This window comes from Kogia breviceps, chromosome 18, assembly GCF_026419965.1.
Source record: "Kogia breviceps isolate mKogBre1 chromosome 18, mKogBre1 haplotype 1, whole genome shotgun sequence".
NCBI lineage: Eukaryota > Metazoa > Chordata > Mammalia > Artiodactyla > Physeteridae > Kogia > Kogia breviceps.
In genome coordinates, this window is record NC_081327.1 from 11,758,232 (window position 1) to 11,779,762 (window position 21,531).

The 21,531-nt window shown below is 52.1% G+C and overlaps 1 protein-coding gene across 5 annotated transcripts in view; it reads left to right on the forward strand.

The window, feature by feature from the left end:
- Positions 1–21,531, forward strand: part of FCGBP (Fc gamma binding protein) — a 99,025-nt gene that overhangs the window by 60,295 nt on the left and 17,199 nt on the right. For all 5 annotated transcript variants that reach the window (XM_067019337.1, XM_067019336.1, XM_067019338.1 and 2 more), the window contains 9 exons: positions 452–1,699; positions 3,862–4,211; positions 8,086–8,656; positions 10,685–11,289; positions 13,460–14,027; positions 17,296–17,888; positions 18,827–19,412; positions 19,520–19,719; positions 21,264–21,405. In XM_067019337.1, coding sequence (XP_066875438.1) covers positions 452–1,699; positions 3,862–4,211; positions 8,086–8,656; positions 10,685–11,289; positions 13,460–14,027; positions 17,296–17,888; positions 18,827–19,412; positions 19,520–19,719; positions 21,264–21,405 — 4,863 coding nt within the window. The remainder of the gene's footprint in view (positions 1–451; positions 1,700–3,861; positions 4,212–8,085; positions 8,657–10,684; positions 11,290–13,459; positions 14,028–17,295; positions 17,889–18,826; positions 19,413–19,519; positions 19,720–21,263; positions 21,406–21,531) is intronic.

Here is a 21,531-nt window from a genome sequence, read left to right on the forward strand (position 1 = left end):
TAAAACAGTTTTGGATTGGAGATTTCACATGGACATTCAGATATCCAATTTCTCTTGAAAAAATGGTAAGATCTGACATTTTTAAGAAAGAGCCCATAAGCCATCATCATAACAACAGATTAAAGCTAATAGCAACACCCCACTTTCCATGGCATGTGAATGCTCTAGCTGCATAGTCTGCCCATTCTGTTTCACACATTTACCTCACTTGCCTGGCCCCGTCAGTGTTTGAGTTTGAGATCCCTGTCTGAAGTGTTCAGGCTTTTGGAAGGCAAAAGCCAGAAAGGCTGGTAAGTGAACACTGCATGAATAAGGGGAAAGGAGAGAGAAGAGAGAAAATAGAAACCCACGTTAGTATTTCAACATGCGACCCAGGCACGGGGTATGAGGTTACTTCTCTGATGGGGAGGATTGGATAAAGCAGACCCACAGCTGCATTTTCTCACCCCAGGGTTGACCCAGGAGGCCTCAGTGGACCCCAAGAACAGCGGGGGGGAGGAATTCCTCACAGCCTTCCTGCAGAACTATAATCTCAGGTACAGCAAAGCCTACCTCTCCCTCCTCCTCTCCAGTCTGTCGGACAGCCTCACCTCAGTCTCCATCCTCAGCCGGGTAGACGGCACCTCACAGAAGGTCACCGTGGGGCCCGGGCAGTCAGTCATGGTCAACATCACTGCCAAGGCTGAGATGGCCGGCAGCGATACCTTCCAGCGTGCAGTGGTGGTCCGCTCTGACCGTGCCATCTCTGTGCAGGCGATAAACGCTAAGCCCAACACAGCAGACGTGACGCAGCTGTGGCCTGTCCGAGCCCTAGGCACTGAGTACTTTGTGCTCACGCCCCCCAGCGCTTCGTCCCAGAATCTCAAGGAGTTTGCTGTGGTGGCGGGTGCAGCCGGTGCCTCTGTCAGCATACAGCTGAAGGGGTCAGTGACATTCCAGGGCAAGTCCTACTCCGCGGGCAATGTCCTGAGTGTGACTCTGGACCCCTACCAGGTGGCCCAGGTGCAGAGCACAGCTAACCTCTCAGGGTCAAAGGTCACTGCCAGTAGCCCCGTGGCTGTCCTCTCTGGCCACAGCTGTGCCCAGAAAAACACGAACTGCAACCATGTGGTGGAGCAGCTGCTACCCACATCTGCCTGGGGCACCCGCTATGTGGTGCCCCCTCTGTCCTTCCAGACCCGCTACGACCTGGTCTATGTCGTGGCCAGCCAGGCCACGAAGCTGACCTACAACCTCGGGGGCACCGCTGGCTCCCGTGGGCTCCAGGCAGGTAACGTGGCAGAGTTTGAGATGCAGCAGTCCTGGCCACTCTACCTGTCTGCAGACGTGGGCATCCAAGTCCTGCTGTTTGGCACGGGTACCACCAAAGATGGAGTGACCTATGACCCCCACCTGGTCCTGATCCCAGACGTGGCAGCCTACTGCCCTGCCTATGTGGTGAAGAGTGTGCCAAACTCTAAGTGCGTGGCCCTGGTAGTGGCACCAACCAAGGCTGCTGATGAGCTGACCATAGACGGGCAGAGGCTGGGGACCAAGCTCACCTGGGCCGCTGTGCCAGGCAGTGAGTTCTCATATGCTGAAGTGGACCTCGGCACAACAGACAGTATCCATGTGGCTGAGGCTGCTACCAACTTTGGGCTGCTCATCTTTGGGCTGGACCAGGACGTGAGCTTTGGGACAGTAGCTGCCTGCGGCCGGAGTAAGTGATCAGATATGACCTCTGACCCTGTCTACTTGGGGACCCCTTTGCCAGCTCGCTTGCCTTTTCCCCTTTCCCACCCTCTCTGTGCTCATCGGTGGCTTTCTGGCTCAGCTGGGCTGTCCCCCACTCACCTGCATCCTCCCTGCCATCCTTCTTTTCCTTAAGGCTTCCCAAGCCCTCCCTGTCCCCCCACCCCCTGCAGGAACAATCCTCTAAGTGTTTAGCAACGGGTGTGACCCAGGGCCCCAACCAGTCTGAAGAGACGCCAGTCAGAGCACTGCAGCAGGGTCCTAGAAGCCCCCAGGGTGTCTGGCATCAGCCCTTTGTCTGTTGCTTTTGTAGGGGGTGGCACTGGGGAAAGGTTCCTGGGGAGAGCCAAGGTGCCAAGAGGGAGGGATCTTTGTGGGGGGTCAGGTCAGGTCAGCAGCTTCTCACCAACCAGCTTGGGAATATTTTGTTATTTTAGCTACTGACACGCAATCATACCGGTTGCTAACTGCCACTCCGCCAACACCTCATATAGGCATGCCAAACTCAGGAGGTCTGAAAGTATAATAATGATGGCTACCATGTGGCGGGAGTATTTCTCAACATAGCAGGGTCCACTCTAGGTGCCTTGTGTGTGTTAACATAGTTAATTTCTAGGACCTGGCCCTGTGTGTACTTTTGGGCCCAGCCTGTCAAGGTGTTGCCTCCAAGCAGTGCAGCGTTTGAGGGCACAGATGCTAAAGCCAGACTTCCCAGGTTCAAATCCCACCTCTGCTTGTGTGACCCTGGGCATGTGACTTCACCTCTGTGGACCTGTTTCCGCATCTGTAAAATGGGGATCATAAGTGCACCCCTCACAGGGTTGTTAAGTGACAGTGCACTGAGTTAACGTTTGTAGCTCATTTAGAGGGTATCGAGCAAGTGAGTAGGGCTACCTAAGGGTGAGCTATTATTATGAGCAGACAGAAGGCAAGAGCTTCTGAAGACTAGGAGGCAGGGGAGGAAGAGCTGTTTCTTCCTATGTGGATCCCCTTCCCGAAGCAAGGATCCTAGACAGTAGGGTTCCCAGCACTGGCAAAGATGCCCCTCCCATCCATCCTCCAGGGCATGGAAGCTACCCAACTTCAAAGGGCCACTTCAGGCTTGAATAGTAATATGGAAGAGGTGGGTGATTGATTATAACAGGTAATAATTAACCTAATTAACACCTGGGATCAGTTCTAGACGCTGCTTATATTTTAGCTTATTTAAACCAGGCCACTCCCCCCTCCCCAACTATCCCTGTGAAGAAGGTATTATTATCACCCCCATGTCACAAGTGAGGAAACTGAGACATACAGAATTATAAATTACTTTCCAGTGTCACACAGCTAATTGACTGTGCCAGGATTCTAACCTAGGCAGCCTGATGCCACCGTTTCCGTTTTATTGAACAGTCTCTGTCTTCCGTTTTCTATCTTTAAAAAAGATCCCTTGGGGAATTCCCTGGTGGTCCAGTGGTTAGGACTCCGTGCTTCCACTGCAGGGGGCATGGGTTCCATCCCTGGTCAGGGAACTAAGATCCTGCATGCTCTGTGGTGCAGACAAAACTTAAAAATAAATAAAAATAAAAACGATCCCTGGGCTTCCCTGGTGGCGCAGTGGTTGAGAGTCCGCCTGCCGATGCAGGGGACACAGGTTCGTGCCCCGGTCTGGGAAGATCCCACATGCCACGGAGCGGCTGGGCCCGTGAGCCATGGCCGCTGAGCCTGTGCGTCCGGAGCCTGTGCTCCGCAACGGGAGAGGCCACAACAGTGAGAGGCCCGCGTACCAAAAAAAAAAAAAACGATCCCTTAGCCTTTTAGCTTGATTGGGAAGGTAGGGGCAAAGGGGAAACAGGGAGAGAAAAGTCACACATTAACCTTTCCATGACTGTTTCTGCCTGGTGGTTCTTCACCACCTTCCAGTCCATCTGGGCTGAGCTGTGTTTTCTGGGGAACCAGAAAACCTAAGAGAAGTCAGGCCTGAGTAGCTCTCTCCCTCTGAGATTCCAGACCTCAGTCCCCCCACTTCTAGAATGGGTAGTTGTGAGCCAACTGCCCAAACTCCCCAGGGTGGGAGAGCTCCAGGATTCCTGGTGGGGTGGACACTCCTGATTCTTTCTTTGTGGCCACCCCCGCTTCCCTCCCCAGCCCTGCAGACCCCGGAGAAGGCCTCCTGCGAAGGCAAGCAGTGCGGTCCCAAGCAGCTCTGCAAAGTGCTGGATGGGCAGGCCAGATGCTTGGAGGCCCCCGTGGCCACCTGCCGCGCCCAGGGTGACCCCCATTACACCACCTTCGATGGCCTCCGCTATGACATGATGGGCACGTGCTTGTACTCGATGGCGGAGCTGTGCAGCGATGACCAGACCTTGCCTGCCTTCAGCGTGGAGACCAAGAACGAGCACCGGGGCAGCCGCAGAGTCTCTTACGTGGGCTTGGTTACCGTGCGCGCCTACAGCCACGCGGTGTCGCTCGCCCGCGGGGAAGTTGGCTTCGCTCGGGTAAGGATCCAAAGGAGGCTTCTGAGTTGAAAAGAAACCCACGAGCCACCCAACAGGCAGAAGGAGGAGGCAGTGCCTGGGTGTCAGGCCCCAAACCCGAGCCCTCTGCCAAGGGGTGGAGGGTGCAGAGAAGTGGGCCGAGGGCGTGGGGGCTCGGGAGGGGGGACTTGAAAATCAGTGGCAGAACCTTAAACCCCTTTTGTCCAGCAATTCGTTTTCTAAAAATTTTTAGAATGCTCAGAGATATGGTTAGGGGAAAACAAGTGTATGCTGATGTGTTTATAATAGCAAGAAGAGGAGGCGGGCGGAGAGAGAAAGAAGACAAAATGTCCAACAGTGGGTAATTTCTTAAGTGACCAAACACTAAAAATGTAGTGGGCACCTCCTATGTGCCGAGTTTGTCTCTTGGCACCTTCCATGTGTTAACGCATTTAACGCTCACAGCAATCTATGGGGGTAGGCGTTATTATTATTAACCCTTTTTTTTTCGGTACACGGGCCTCTCACTGTTGTGGCCTCTCCCATTGCGGAGCACAGGCTCCGAACGCGCAGGCTCAGCGGCCATGGCTCACGGGGCCCAGCCGCTCCGCGGCACGTGGGATCTTCCCGGACCGGGGCACGAACCCGTGTCCCCTGTATCAGCAGGCGGACTCTCAACCGCTGCGCCACCGGGGAAGCCCGTAACACTTTTTGATGAGGAAACTGAGGTCCAGAGAGATGAATGACTTACCAAGGGCTTAGGTCTAGTAACAGATGGAGCTGGGAACGCCCCCAGGCTGGCTCCTGAGTCTCTATCTTAACCTCTAGGCTATTCTGCCTCTGGTAAATGGATGACTACTCAGCCAATATAAATTACAGAAATATAATAACAGCAAAATAAATAGAAACAATAATTTCCCTTTTTCCTACCGTATTATTATGAACATGTTCAAACACCCAGAAAAGTTGAAATCATTGTACAGTGAACAGTCATTTGCCAACCACCTAGATTCTAAACATTTTACTCTTCTTAGTTCATCACACATCTATCATCTGTCCATCCCTCTGTGCACTCAACAATCCCTCTTACTTTTTATGCACTTTAAAGTAAGTCCTAGACATCAATACACTTCACCCCTAAAGATTTTAGCAAGCATACTGTTAACTAGAATACAATATTTTCACACTCCTTTTTGCTTACTTTTGAAAGAAAATTTAAACATAATAAAATCCACAAATCACTGTTCGCTGAGTTTTGACAAATGTGCAAACCAAACCTCTGTTAAGATACAGGTTTTCATCCCTCTAGAAAATTCCCTCATGCCCCTTCCCAAACAATGGCCCACACACCCCTAGAGGCCATCACAGTTCTGATTTTTTTCCACCATAGATTAGTTTTGCTGGTTCAAGAACTTCATAGTAACGGAATCATCCAGTGCAAGAAGCCTTTTGTGTAAGGCTTCTTTTGCTCAGCATGATACTTTCGAGGTTCTTCCATGTTGCTGCAATTAATTTTTTTAAATAGGAAAAGAATTTACAGCTCAAAACAAAAAGGCATGTTGTGAAAGATCCTGCTTTTACACCTATCTTTACCTGCTTTCACTGCTCGCCAGAGGTAATGACTTTTACTAGTTTCCTGGGTATTCATCTAGGGTTTCTTTATGCCAACACAAGCAATACATTCTTATGTTTCCCCTTTCTTAGCAAACAGTACTGTACTCGTGCTCTGTTCTGAACTTGACTTTTTGGATGGAACAGTGCATTCTAAAGCTGTCTCCTTGTCAGTAGGAAGGGGGCCTCCTCTTTCCTTTCTACAGCTGCACAGTTTGTCATCGGCTGGATGCATCATAGTTCATTTAGCTCAGGCCCCCGTGGTTGGGTGCTTTGTTCATGCTGGCAAGCAGTACTGCCATGAATATTCTTGTATCTCCCCCGTTTTGTGAGTGTGCAGGTGGATCTGTGAGATTAATAACCAAGTGGATTAAAGTAGTGTTCTTGAAGGCTAGAGAGGTTGAACACAAGCTCAGGGGGACCTCAAATCCCTTGAACTTACGTGCAGAATCTTGCATGTGCTGTGTAGTTTTTCAGGGAGAGGGTCCATTACTTTGTCAGATCCTTACAGAGGTCAGTGACCTGACAAAGGTTTAGAGTTCCTGGTAGGATCATGGTAGGATGTCCACAAGAGCTTGTTAGGAGAAAAGAGGAGTTCATGAAATGGTGACTTCAGCATGGTCTCATTATTTTTTTTAAAGTATAAATGTATTTAAAGGTAGAAAAAAACCTGGCATGATTCATAAATGTGAGTATTTTTTTAACATCTTTATTGGAGCATAATTGCTTTACAATGTTATGCTAGTCTGCTGCACAACAAAGTGAATCAGCTATAAGTATACATATATCCCCGTATCCCCTTGCTCTTGCGTCTCCCTCCCACCCTCCCTATCCCACCCCCCCTATCCCACCCCTCTAGGTGGTCACAAAGCACCGAGCTGATCTCTCTGTGCTATGCGGTTGCTTCCCACTAGCTATCTATTTTACATTTGGTAGTGTATATATGTCAATGCCACTCTCTCACTTCGTCCCAGCTTACCCTTCCCCCTCCCCCTGTGTATGTGTACAACAGTATGGGTGATTTTCTCTTTTCTCATTTTTGCTCGTGCATATTTTGTGAGTTTTCTGTACTGAACAGGCACTACTTGTGTCATTTAAAAATGAAGATCACTGGTCTTAGGGGAAAGACAGATCTGAACAGTGGTCCCTGGACTGAGAGCCTGTGAATGTGGGCTGTCTCAGTCACTGCCTGGCATAGACTTGGACACACAGGAAGGCTCATGGAGGCGTTGCTTGACTGACTGAACGATCTATCTTACCTTTGACCTTGCTCGTGCTGTCCCCTCTGCCTGTTACTCCTTTTTTCATACCCCATCCTCTTGGCTAAGACAAGACTTTGTAAAGAAAGGATAAGAAAGACATGCTTAGGAAGAGGAAAATGGGCCCAGGGGACAGAGAGAACACACTCCTTATCTCCTGGCTGGACTCTGTCTCCACTCAGTACATTTGCAAAGGAACACCACTCCCCCTCCTGGTTTCCATTGCTATCTCTCAATGGTCCTTTATGGCTCAGCTCAGCTGTCTCTTCTTCCAGGAAGCCTTCCCTGACCTGAAAGTTTGGGTCTGGCTCTTTCTCTAGGCTCCTGCAGTGTCCTGTGCCTCCACTATCCCAGCCCTGATCACTCTGAACTGTCATTGTCTAGTGACAGGTCTGTCTCCCCTATTGGACTGGGAGCCCCACGACAGTAGGGTCTGGGGTTGTCTTTGTCATCAGTGTATCTCCAGGATCTCCCAGGCCAGGGCCAGGCACAGGGTCAATGCCCAGTAAATGTTTATTTAATACAGCAGGGGCTTCATTCACTTACTGAGCACCTGCTATTCTACCAGGTACAGTTCTAGGCACTGGAGATGAAGCAGCTGCCCTGTCTTCGTGGAGCTGACAGCATAGTCAAGTTAGAGAGATGATGAACATCAGATATTTGCAGATGACATTTTAGAAGGTTAGACTCTATAGGGGAAAAAAAATAGAGCAAGGAAGGGGGAATAGGGAGTAGGGAGGAGTTGCCAAATAAAATAGGGTGGTCTGGGATGGCCTCCCTGAGACGGTGACATTTGAGCAAAGTTTTTGTAAGAGGTGAGGGAGTGAGCCAAGTGTATATCTAGGGAAAGAACATTTCAGGTCACGGGGAAGGCAGCAGCAAAGATCCTGAGGCTTGGTCTGTGGCACAAACAGGAGGAAGGAATCCTCATGCAGCTGGAGCAGGGGAAGCAAGTGGGAGGAGATGAGAGGCTGCAGGCCAGACCACGCGGGGATCTGACCCTCCTCTCCTGACTCCCCCTGCAGATAGACAGCCAGCGCTCACGCCTGCCTGCCTCCCTGGCTGAGGGCCGCCTGCGCGTGTACCAGAGTGGGACACGGGCCACGGTAGAGCTGGACTTCGGGCTGGTCGTCACCTATGACTGGGATGCCCAGCTGGCACTGAGCCTGCCTGTGCGCTTCCAAGGCCAGGTGTGTGGTCTGTGTGGCAACTATAATGGTGACCCCACCGATGACTTCCTCACGCCTGACTGGGAGCGGGCTCCTGACGCTGTGGAGTTTGCCAAGAGCTGGAAGCTGGATGACGAGGACTACCTGTGTGAGGACGGCTGCCGGGACAACTGTCCCTCCTGCACCCCAGACCAGGCCCAGCACTATGAGGGCAGCCGTCTCTGCGGCATGCTGACCCAGCTCGATGGCCCCTTTGCTGTCTGCCATGACGCCCTGGACCCCCAGCCCTTCCTGAAGGAATGTGTATATGACCTGTGTGTGGCCAATGGGGACCGGGCCAGCCTGTGCCGTGCCCTTAGCGCCTATGTCCAGGCCTGCGTGGAGTTTGGCATCTCTGTTGGGAACTGGAGGCTGCCAGCCAGCTGCCGTGAGTGATACCCTGGTGGGGGCTGGGAGCACATGGCGGGAGGCAGGGGACCCCTTGCATCTGCTCAATATCTGAGCATCTACTGTGGTCCAGCCTGGAGCTGGACCATGCCAGGAGCGGAGCAATGGCCAAGATGGCCAGGCTCTGCCCACAGTGAGCCTAAGGTTGGGGCAGACGTGTCACACTAGACAGTGACAGTCCAGAGTGGTCAGGGCTGGGATGGGGGAAGTTCAGAGGGGCTATGGGAGGCCAGAGAAGCTTCCTGGCTCAGTCTGGGGGATCAAGTAGGATCTCCTAGAGAAAGGGATGCCCGGTCTGAAGACTGTAGGAGGGATTGGAGCTAGATAGAAAAACGGGGGTGGGGGGGCAGGAGGTGGGTTCCAGGCTGAGAGAAGGGCACGTGCAAAGACTTGGCATGAGATGTCCCAAAGCAGACATGTGAACATCTCTTCATTTATAACTCTTCCATGATTCCCCGGTGTCTTCTGGATAAAGCCCCAGCTCCATAGCCAGGTATCCATCTACTGAATCATTCATTCACTCATGTATTCATTCATTCAACATGCATTCCCTGAGTCCCCATCTGGCCCCACCCCTGTGCAGACCATGGGCACAGAGGGGACCAAAACGCCTGTCTCTGCCCTTGTGAGGCTCCCAGAGAAATGTTCAGGAGGCAGAACGGCTAGCACAGGAAGGAGGAGGAGGCTTCCAGGCCCAGGCCCGTGGCTTGGGACAGGGACTCCAGAGAGGGGTAAGTCTAGGGTGGACACTGAGGCCATTTGGGGTTTGTATTGGTCACTGCTGTGTCCTCACTGCCCAGTAAACACCACTCCCCACCACCGCCGAGTTTCCCAACGCCTGGTGCAAAAGGAGAACCGGTACATTCACTTACCTACCCATTCATTTTCGAAGTATTTACTGGGCATCTCTTGTGGGCTGGGCCCTGTCCTTGGTGCTGGAGATTGAGCCATGTTTGAGACAGATCAGGTTCCCACTCTCACAGAATTTATAATCCTAGCAGGGGAGACAGAGAGTAAGCAGTAGACTGTGGAATAGCTTCAGAGAGAAAAAGAACCAGAGTTCACGGGGTGAGAGCAAGTGGGAGGCTCATGAAGAGAATGCTCAGGGAAGGCCCTTGGCAGAAGCGGCCATTGGAAGAGAGACCAGGATTAGGCAACAGTGTGAGCTCATAGTGACGCTCTACATGGGGTGGCTCTACATAGATGAGCCTCCTGTGATATTGGGACTATTATTATCCCATTCTACTGATGGGGAAACTGAGGCACAGAGAAATGGGAGTTGTTTGCTCACAATCACACAGCGAAGAAGGGGAGAGCTGGGGTTTGAACCCAGGCCATCTACATTCCAGTAACCTTCTCTTAACCACATGCCATGTGAGGAAAGGCTAATACAGACACAGGGAAAAGCCAGTGCAAAGGCCCAGAGGCAGGAGTGTGAGGACCAGAGAGGATGCCACTGTGGCTGGGGCGGAGTGAGCCAGAGGGAAAGTGAGAGGAGATGAGGACAGGGAGGTGATGGGGGCAAATCGTGGATTATGGGAAGCCTCATGGACCAATAGGAGGACTCTGGCTTTTACCCTGAGCAAGACAGAGCCACAAGAGGGCTCTGAGCAGGAGAGGGATGTCATCTAACTCAAGTGTTCACAGGATCCCTCTGGCTGCATGTGGGGAATAGAATGGGATGCAGGATGGGAGCAGGGGGGAGACCAGGCAGGAGGCTGCTGGGGTGAACAGGACAAGGGTGGGGACTGTGGTGAAAGGAAAAAGGGGCAGGTTCTGGAAAGATCTTGGATATGGAGCTCACAGGATTTACCGACATGTTGGTTGTCCAGTGAATAAAGGGGAAGGAGTCAACTATATCTCTGAGGTTTGGGGCCTGCGCACCCAGAAGGGTGGAAGTGTCATTAACTGAGATGGGGAGCTCTGAGGAAGGAGCTGGGTTGGGGAGGGAAGTCCTGGCACGTTCTGACTGTGCTGGCCTGACCCCCCACCTCCCGTGTCCCCGCAGCCCTGTCCTGCCCGGCAAACAGCCGCTATGAGCTCTGCGGCCCCGCCTGCCCGGCCTCCTGCAACCCCGCCGCGGTGCCGTCCAACTGCTCCGCGCGCCCGTGCGTCGAGGGCTGCGTGTGCCTCCCGGGCTTCGTGGCCAGCGGCGGCGCCTGCGTGGCCGCCTCGTCTTGCGGCTGCAACTTCGAGGGCCGCCCGCTCGCGCCCGGCCAGGAGGTGTGGGCCGATGAGTATTGCCGGCGGCGCTGCACCTGTGACGCCTCCACCCGTCAGGTGCGCTGCAGCGACACGCAGGGCTGCCCAGCGGGCGAGCGCTGCCGCGTCCAGAACGGTCTCCTGGGTTGTTACCCCGACCGCTTCGGGAGCTGCCAGGCGTCTGGGGACCCGCACTACGTGAGCTTCGACGGCCGGCGATTCGACTTCATGGGCACCTGCACGTACCTGCTGGCCGGCTCGTGCGGCCAGGCCGCGGGGCTGCCTGCCTTCCGGGTGCTGGTGGAAAACGAGCATCGGGGCAGCCAGACGGTGAGCTACACCCGCGCCGTGCGCGTGGAGGCTCGCGGCGTGAAGGTGGCCGTGCGCCGGGAGTACCCCGGGCGAGTGCTGGTGAGTGCTGGGCGCCCAGGGCCGGGTGGAGGGGCAGGGAATCCCCCTTAAAGAGTAGGGGTCTGGCCGCTGGGGGAGGGTGGGGGTCTGCTGGAAGACCTTGTGGCCAGTGGTTAGGCTTGGGGCTCCCCAGCCAGGCGGTGCTGGCTCTCCCTGGCTGTGTGACTTTGTCTCTCGGTGCCTCAGTTTTGTCCTCTGACAAATGGGATAGGACGGTGCCTCACCAGTGCGAGCCGCTTCACAAGGTGGTTGTGGAGGTTTGACGAGTTAATATTTGTAGGATGTTTAAGAGACATTGGTGCCCAACAAGTGTTCAGTAAATGTTGACTCAATGTTTTATTGTTTTGAACCCTCCAACGTTAAAGATCGGTGCATTTTCTGGAGGAAAATTGATATTCAGAGAGTAAGGTGACATGTGAAAAGTCGGGAACAAAAGGTGTTGGGGGGGTGTTACAGGGGTGTGGGGGTACTTACAGATGGCCCACAGCGTTCTGGACAGAGGGTTCTTACAGGGTCCACCACGCAGTAAATTATATATATATAACATTTACTTCTGTGTGTTAAATGCTTGACATACAGTAACTCATATGTTAATCTCTGTAACAACCCTGTGAAATAGGTAATCTTGTTAGAGGAGAAAACTGGGCACAGAGAAGTTAAGACAACTGTTCAAGGTCACACAGCTAATGAGTGGCAGAGCCAAGATTTGAAGCCAAGGTGTCTGGCTCCAGAGTCCATACTCTTAACCTGTGCATTCTATTGCCTTTCCTGAAGAAAGAGATGGGACAGGCAGGGATGGAAGTGGATGGAAGACTGTTCCAGGCAGAAGGAACAGCAACTGAAAGGCTCTGAGGCAGGAACAAACATGAGGGGTAGAGGAACAGCATGGAAACCAGTGGGCCTGGAATGGAGAGAGAGGAGGGAGAGCAGGGTAGGAGATGATGTAGGGGATGGCTATGATAGAGGCTTTCGATTTAATCTGAAACCTGAAGGATGAGGAAGAGACCACCAGGTGACGAGTAGTGGTTGCTAGGCAGAGGGTACAATAGGTGCGAAGGCTGAGGCTGGACTGAGCTTGAAGAGTTCAGGAGAACAGCATGGGGCCAAGGAGGCTGCACCTGAGAGAGTGAGCCTGGGGAGATGGGATAGAGAGTTTGGTCGGGGATGAAGTCAGAAAAGAGGGGACAAGCAAGGCCTAGTGGGTAGAGGATTTGATTTTAAGCTGAGATGTGAAGGGTGATGGGGAGGCAGCCAGACAAAGAATAAAGATGTGGAAGAGGGTAGGTATGTTGCAAGCATAGGGTACATAGGGTATAGCAAGTGCAAAGGCCCTGAGGCTGGGCTGAGCTTGGTGAGTTCAGGAGAATATCAAAATGCCTGCATGGCTGGAGTTCCAAGGATGGGGAAATGAGGCAGTCCTGAAGAGTTAAATTGGAGAGCAGTGAGGCTCGGATCATGTATGGTCTTTTAGGCCATTGTAAGGGGTTTGGATCAAAGCTGATGCCTAGAATATGAAGTAGAGGTGGCCAACTAAAGAGTGATGAGAGGTATCCCAGGAAGAGGTCACAACAAGTGCAAAGGCCCAGAGGAGGGAGTGCACTTAATATGTTCTGGGAGACAGCAAGGAGACAGCAGGGAGCCTGAGTGAGTGATGTGGGAGGTGGTGCAGGCACAAAGGTGGACAAGAGCCAAGGTTAAGCAGGATGTTCTAGGGAAGGGGCTTAGATTTAAGCCAAGTCCTAAAGAATGAAGGGGAAGCAGCCAGGAGAAGAGTGGTAGGTGGTGTTCTTGGCAAGGTGAAAAGGCCCTAAAGTTAGACTAAACTGGGAGAGTTGGGGGAATCTCAAGAAAGCCAGTGTGGCTACAGCAGAATGAGTGAGGGGGAGAGTGGGAGGAGGTTAGGTCAGGGAGGTAATAGGGAGACAGATCCTGTAGGCTTTGAAGGCCGTGGGTTAGGGATTTGGATTTAAGTAAATACTTGAAGGATGAAGAGAGGTGGATGATTTGCCAGGCAGTGGGAACAGCAAGTGCAAAGGCCCTGAGGTGGATCAAGCATAATGTGCTCAAGAGGATAGCAAGGAGCCCAGAGTAGCCAGAGCTGAGTGAGGGAGGGGTGAACCACAGAGCCTTGAATACCCTGAACTCTTGGTCCTCCCGCATCTCTACCCAGGTGGACGGCATCCTTCAGTACCTGCCCTTTCAGGCGGCAGATGAGCAGGTGCAGGTGTTCCGCCAGGGCCAAGATGCTGTCGTGCGCACAGACTTTGGCCTGACTGTCACCTATAACTGGGATGCCCGTGTGACTGCCAAGGTGCCCAGCAGCTATGCGGGGGCCCTGTGTGGGCTCTGTGGGAACTTTAATGGGGACCCAGCTGACGACCTGGCTCTGAGGGGTGGAGGCCAAGCTGCCAACGCACTGGCCTTCGGGAAGAGCTGGCAGGAGGAAACAAGGCCAGGCTGTGGAGCAGCTGAGCCAGGCAACTGTCCCAAGCTGGACACCCTGGTGGCCCAGCAGCTGCAGAGCAAGAAGGAGTGTGGGATCCTTGCCGACCCCAGTGGGCCCTTCCGGGAGTGCCACCACACACTGGACCCACAGGGTGCTGTGCGAGACTGCATCTACGACCGCTGCCTGCTGCCAGGCCAGTCTGGACCACTGTGTGACGCGTTGGCCTCCTATGCTGCTGCATGCCAGGCCGCCGGGGCCACTGTGCACCCCTGGAGGAGTGAGGAACTCTGCCGTGAGTACCGAGAGTGACGACTAGGGGACTCAGCCTTATGTATATTCATTAATGTATAAATATCATTAAGTCATTGAATTCTTATAACAGCCCCATGAGGTAAGGGCTGTGGTTATACCCATTTAACAGATGAGGAAACAGAGGCTCAGAAAGGTTGTTACATGCCTGGATCATGACAGCTAGGAAGTCACAGATGCAGTAATTTTTTTTTTTTTTTTTTTTTTTTTTTCGGTATGCGGGCCTCTCACTGCTGTGGCCTCTCCTGCTGCGGAGCACAGGCTCCGGACGCGCAGGCTCAGCGGCCACGGCTCATGGGCCCAGCCGCTCCGCGGCACGTGGGATCCTCCCGGACCGGGGCACGAACCCGTGTCCCCCGCATCAACAGGCAGACTCTCAACCACTGCGCCACCAGGGAAGCCCATGCAGTAAATATTTGTAAGAGGGCTGAATACAGCTGTCATTCAGAGATGAGCTCCTAAGGATCCCTGCCTGCACATCTGGCAGTTGTCAGGCTGGTTGGTTTGGAGGACCTCAGTCAAGACTGCTTGTCTCTGCTCTGGTTGGTCTCATCTTCCAGCCGGCTAGCACAGGCTTCTTCACACAGTGGTCTCAAGGTTCCAAAGAGCAGCAAGGGCGGACAGCCCCCAGTGGGCAAGCACACTCCAGGCCTCTGCTTGACGTCACATTTGCTAATGTCCCATTGGCCAAAGTCAGCACCATGGCCAAACCCAGAGTAAGGGGTGGCCAGTGTCAGTCTGTCACAATCCCCATCATACATCTCTGCCACAAACATATGCATGAGTGAGCAACATTTAATAAGTTTTAGAAATGCCTGAGACCATAGACTCTAAGTGTTAAAAAAAAAAAAAAGAAGGATAGAGTGAGTTATCATTGCAAGTCTCGTTAGTACCCAACTGATAAAAAATATTAAACATGTATTGGAAAGACATCTCTTAATGAGATGGATGGGGTTTTTCCCACAATAGTTCACGTCTGTTGTTGGAAGGAGACAGGGTATAGCATCAAGTCTATTTTTCATTTTGTAGATATGATATTACTAAGTGGGTAGAAGTGGCAGGAGTTCTGCTAGAGCAACGTCACTCTGTTCTTTGAACCCCTTTTGAGTTGTAGGGAAGTTAGGCACACTGAGAGATGCCGTAAAACTTACTTTTTATGACTTCTGAGCAGCTGATTGTATGAGGCCCTCCTTCTGTTTTGTCGGGAGCGGAACTGGAACTGATTTGTTACCAGTAATGATTTGTCACCCATTGTCTCCATGCTTATGGTAATATTTGAAATTGTCCCTTCGTGTCCCTGGAAGTTTTCACATCCCCACGGCAGCACACTGTGTTAGGATTCGGGACTGTTCTCGTCTGTAAAGTGGGAGAAGCACGCTTGCAAAAGGGAGGGTGGGAAAGCAGATGCAGCTCCATCAGAGGCGCATTCTCAGGCTGATCGTTTTTTAGGAAGGACTCGCATAATTAGCGCCAGGACATGTGTGGCACACTTCCCATTGGGCAGGTTCTGTTCTAAGGGCTTAACAGCTCTCGTTTCATCCTCACCACCACCCTATGAGGTGGGATCATCAAGGAAATGGAACCACAGAGATATTAAGTAACTTGCCTGGGGTCACACAGCAGGGCAGCATGATTTGAGCCCAGGCCTGGTTGGCTCCTGAATTTGTACAGTTAATTGTTGCATTCTGTGGCCTCTGTAGTAATTGAGAATCTCTTATTTCCTTAAAACTACTCTTGCCCTTGGACCCCTTGGAAGTTCTAGAAGACTGGGTTGTGAGGACTCAGACACCAGGCAGAGGGAGGCCTGGGTGGTGCCCGAACCCATGTGCCCAGCACCAGCTTCAGCTTTTGTGGATATGTTGCTATTCTCATTCCTCTATCTCCTCCACCACCGCCCCTTTCTTTTTTTATTTTGTGGAAATATTTTAAAGCAAATTCTAGACATGAATTTTGCCACAAATCCTTTAGTAAACATCTCCAGCAGATAGGACTTTTAAGCAATATGACCACAGTGCTGTTATTAACAAAAATAACACTGATTCTTTAACATCCTCTAAACCCCAACCTGGGTTCGAATGAGGATGCAAACCAAATCCACCCTCTGCACTGGGTTGATTTTTCTATATTCATTTTTATCCTGTAATAGGCCCCTCCTTTTTTTCCCCATCGTATTATTATGAAAATTTTCAAATATACAAAAAAGTTGAAAGAATTTTACAGTGAACACACATATACTTACCATCTAGATTCTACAATCTGTGTTTTACTATACTTGCTTTATCACTTCTATGCCTCTATCCACCCCTTCCTTTGTTCATGGAAAAAAACAGGTCATTTATTCTACAGAATTTCCTACTTTCTGGATTTGGCTAGTTGCTTCTTCACAGTGTATTTAATTTGTCCCTCTGTCCCCTGATTCTCCTGTAAACTGGATATTAGATCTATAATGGTGCTGTCAATAGAACTTTGGTGATGGTGGAAATGTTCTATACCTAAGTTGTCCCATCTGGTCACCACTTGTCACGTGTGGCTATCGGGCACTTGAAATCGATCCAGTGTGACCAAGGAACTAAATCTTCAATTTTACTTAATTTTAATTAACTTACATTTAAATGGCCACGTGTGGCTATCGTATTGGATGGTGCAGATAGAGGCTTGATTGGGTTCAGTTTTAGGGGGATTTTTTTGTTCTTTTTTTGTGAGGAAACCACCTGTTTTATAATCTGGGATGACTGGAGTTTGGAGAGAGAAACGGGGATTCTTTTTTATTTTTTTCTTTACCACCCTGGCCAAATATTTTAATTTACTATAGAATTACTACTACTACTACTACTACTACTACATTACTGCTCTAGAGTGAAGAAGCTAAAAATACTGCATTCACAAATGCACTGCATAGATTACACACACACACACACACACACACACACACACACACACACGCAGTTGCATGGTTAAAATATGTACCACAGATCCACAACTTGTTACCAACTCGAATAAGGTCATTAAAGACATTACAGATAAACCCAGACCACTGTTAAATTGGAATAGTATCTTAATTATCAGGAGTAGATTAACTGTGATATAATGTTTGCCAGGCCCCAGTGAACAGAGGGTCTCCTTGCCTCTGGACCGCTTATACGTGTGAGTGGGTGTGAGCATGTGTGTGTGCGTGCGTGTGTGTTGGGGGGAGGTCCACAGTGTCCCCGGGGAGCAGGGATTCTTGATCCTGATGGCCGCTCTCCCTGCAGCCCCGAGCTGCCCGCCTCACAGTCACTACGAGGCGTGTTCCTACGGCTGCCCGCTGTCCTGCGGAGACCTCCCGGTGCCTGGGGGCTGTGGCTTCGACTGCAAAGAGGGCTGCGTGTGTGATGAGGGCTTCGTGCTCAACGGTGAGTCCTGCGTGCCGCTGCCCTCCTGCGGCTGCGTGTACCAGGGCACCTACCACCCGCCCGGCCAGACCTTCCACCCTGTGTCGGGGTGCAATTCCCTTTGCCACTGTGAGGAGGGTGGCCTGGTGTCCTGTGAACCCTCCAGCTGTGGCCCACACGAGGCCTGCCAGCCGTCCGGTGGCGTCCTGGGCTGTGTGGCCGTGGGTTCTGCCACCTGCCAGGCATCGGGAGACCCCCATTACACCACCTTCGACGGCCGCCACTTCGACTTCATGGGCACCTGTGTGTACGCGCTGGCCCGGACCTGCGAGACCCAGCCTGGCCTGGCCCGGTTTGCCGTCCTGCAGGAGAACGTGGCCTGGGGAAATGGGAAAGTCAGTGTGACCAAGGTGATCACTGTCCAGGTGGCCAACTTCACCCTGCGGCTGGAGCAGAAGCAGTGGAAGGTCACGGTGAGAGCAGGGGTGGCGCGTGAAGGGAAGGGGCCTGGCGTAGAGGGCGATCTGTGGGTGGAGGATGTGCAGCACTCAGGCCAGGGGCAGGGGGCACAGAGCTCCGAGTAGGTGTGGGAGGCGTGGGGTCGGCAAAGAGAGGGGTGCCAGTCAGAGCCTACGGTGGGGAACCAAGGAGGGAGGAGGCCTTGGGGACCAAGAGCTCCTCCCATGTGGTTCAGTCTCCACCTCCCTGCCCCTTGATTATCCGCTCCGGACATCTCTCCCACCCCTTCCACTCCATCTTCCCCTCCCTCCTGGCCCCTGCTTTCATAAGGGTGTTATTACATTGAGACCTGTCTTCGTTTCCTGAGGCTGCTGTAACAAGTTACCACCAGCTTTGTGGCTTAAAACAACAGAAATTTATTTTCTCACAGTTGTGGAGCCCAGAAGTCCAAAATCAAAGTGTTGGCAAGAGATGCACCGCCTCCAAAGGCTCTGGGGGAGAATCCTCCCTTTCCTCTTGCAGCTCCTGGTGGTTCCAGGTGTTCTTGGCTTGTGGCCACGTCACTCCAGTCCCTGTCTTCATTTTCACATGGCCTTTTCCCCTGTGTGTCCCTGTATCTTCTCCTCTTCTGGCTCTTTTAAGGACACTTGTCATTAGATATAGGGCCCACCCTAATCCAGGACGATCCCATCTCAAGATCTTTACCCTAATTACATCTGCAAAGACCCTTATTCCAAATAAGGTCATATTCTGAGGTTCTAGACGGACATATCTTTGGGGAACCACCATTCAACCCACTACAAGACCCTATTATTAGGCCCATTTTACAAATATGGAAACTAAGACCCAGAGAGGTGAGGTCACACGGATCTTCAGTGTCAGGCAGGGGCTTGATCTAGGGTCTGACCTCTCGAAGTGTACCCTCTGAAGCACGGCATCTCCCACCTCCCAGGTGAATGGTGTGGACCAGAGGCTGCCCGTGGCGCTGGCCGAGGGCCGGGTCCGCGCCTTGCAGCACGGCTCAGACGTTGTGATCGAGACTGACTTTGGCCTGCGCGTGGCCTACGACCTCATGAACAATGTGCGGGTCACCATCCCGGGCAACTACCACCAGCAGCTGTGTGGCCTGTGCGGGAACTACAACGGCGACCCCAAGGACGACTTCCAGAAGCCCGACGGCTCCCAGGCAGGCAGCTCCAATGAGTTCGGCAGCTCCTGGGAGGAGGCCGTGCCAGGCTGTTCCCGGCCACCCACCTGCGAGCCCGGCGGAAGCTGTGACACAGAGCTGGAGTGTAAACCTGAGCTGCAGGAGAAATACGAGCAGCAGCAGTTCTGTGGGCTCCTCACCAGCCCCACGGGGCCGCTGGCTGCCTGCCACAAGCTGGTGGACCCCCAGGGTCCCTTGAAAGATTGTGTCTTTGATGTCTGTGTGGGTGGCGGGAACGAGAGCATTCTCTGCAGCAACATTCATGCCTATGTGAGTGCTTGCCAGGCAGCTGGAGGCCACGTTGAACCCTGGAGGACCAAATCTTTCTGTCGTGAGTGAGGGGCAGAGAGCAGGGGAGGTAGAGGCACGGAAGGGGCAGAGTCTGGGCCCTACGGCCTCTCACTCCCAGGGGCTCTGACCCGCACCCCCTCTTTGCAGCGATGCAGTGCCCCCCTAACAGCCACTACAGGCTGTGTGCAGACACCTGCTCCCTGGGCTGCTGGGCACTCAGTGCCCCCCCGCAGTGCCCAGATAGCTGTGCCGAGGGCTGCCAGTGTGACCCCGGCTTCCTCAACGACGGCCAAGCCTGCGTGCCCATCCAGGAATGCGGCTGCTACCACAACGGTGTCTACTACGAGGTAGGGACCTGGTCATCCTGGACAGAGCTGGGGACTGCAAGCTGGACCCCCCTCCCATTAGCCCCACGGCCTGTCCGCTTGGCCTCCTGAACGTCTCTCCCACCCACTCCTCTTCCCCCCACCGTGGCCCCACCGTGGTCCAAGTTTGTCCTCTCCCAGCCCTCACTTTTGCTCCCCCTGGTCTACCATCCCCAAGGTAGCGGATAAGACCCTTCCAAGTATGACCATAGCTCCTGCAACTTGAAACCATCCCGTGGCTCCCCAGGTCAAGTTTCGGCTTTGTATGCAGGTGTAGGTTTCATCTCTGTGATGCCAGAGGCTAATGCCCTCTGCTTCCCTCTCCCGCTCTCCGAGAGTTACTCCTTTATCTTTTTTTTTTTTTTTTAATTTTTAATTTTTAATTTTTTAACATCTTTATTTGAGTATAACTGTTTTACAATAGTGTGTTAGTTTCTCCTTTACAACAAAGTGAATCAGTTATACATATACATATGTTCCCATAACTCTTCCCTCTTGCGTCACCCTCCCTCCCACCCTCCCTATCCCACCCCTCTAGGTGGTCACAAAGCACAGAGGTGAACTCCCTGTGCTATGCGGCAGCTTCCCACTAGCTATCTAATTGACATTTGGTAGTGTGTATATGTCCCTGCCACTCTCTCACACCGTCACCGCTTACCCTTCCCCCTCCCCATATCCTCAAGTCCATGCTCTAGTAGGTCTGTGTTTTATCTAAAGTTTGTCTCCCTCAAAGGTCTGAGAGCTCTGTGAGGGCAGGAACCCTCTCTGTTTACCTCGTCATACGAATAATAATAGTACTACAGCAAACAGGTATATGGTGCTTACTATGTGCCGGTTACTGCTTTAAGTGCTGTATGTACAATATATATGAATTTATTTATTTATATATAATATATATACTTTTTATATAATGTTATGTATAAACTTTTTATTATAAAAATTTTCACACAGGCAAAAGTCAAGAGAACAGTATAATAAATCTCCATGTACCCATCACTCAGCCTCAAAAATAATCAGCATTTTCCCAATCTTATGTCATCGCTACCCTCGTTTCCTCTCCATTCTGGATATTTAAAGGAAATCCGTTTTCATTTCATGTGTACGTTATATGTATTATTAACTCAGTTATACTTTCATAAGTTGGTGCCATTACTACCTGAAACTTACAGATGAGGAAACTGAGGCATAACGAGGCTAAGTAATTTGAGCAGAGTGGTGTCACTTGGAAATAGCAGAAACAGGCTTCAGACCCAGGCAATCTGCTCCAGAGCCTTTGCCCCTTAATTCGTATGTTTCTCCCGTACAGCAGACATTTAGTAGCTATTTTGGAATAAACAAATGAGTGAGTAAATGAATGAAACTGAATGAATGAATAAATTGGGCCCCAAGGCCATGCTGTGCCTTAGACAAGGGGCCACCCTGCTGGAAAATGTCCCTTTTATGTCCTCCAGACCCCTTTATGCCCGGAACACCGAAGTTGCCAGAGTCAGCTCCCGCCCTGATAGCTGTGTCCTCTGTCCCCACAGCTGGGGCAGACTGTACTCACTGACAACTGCCAGCAGCGGTGCGTGTGCCACGCCGGAAAAGGCCTGCTGTGCCAGGACCACAGCTGCGATCCAGGGCAGGTGTGCCAGCCCTCGGGAGGCGTCCTGAGCTGCGTCACCAAAGGTGCTGGGTTGGGGCCAGGGCCGGTGTGGCTGGGGTAACAGAGGACAGGGACTCTGGAACTGAGGGTGATGTGGCCTGGCTCTTCGTGGTGGGAGGCACAGAAGACTAAGGATTGAAGTCTCAGAC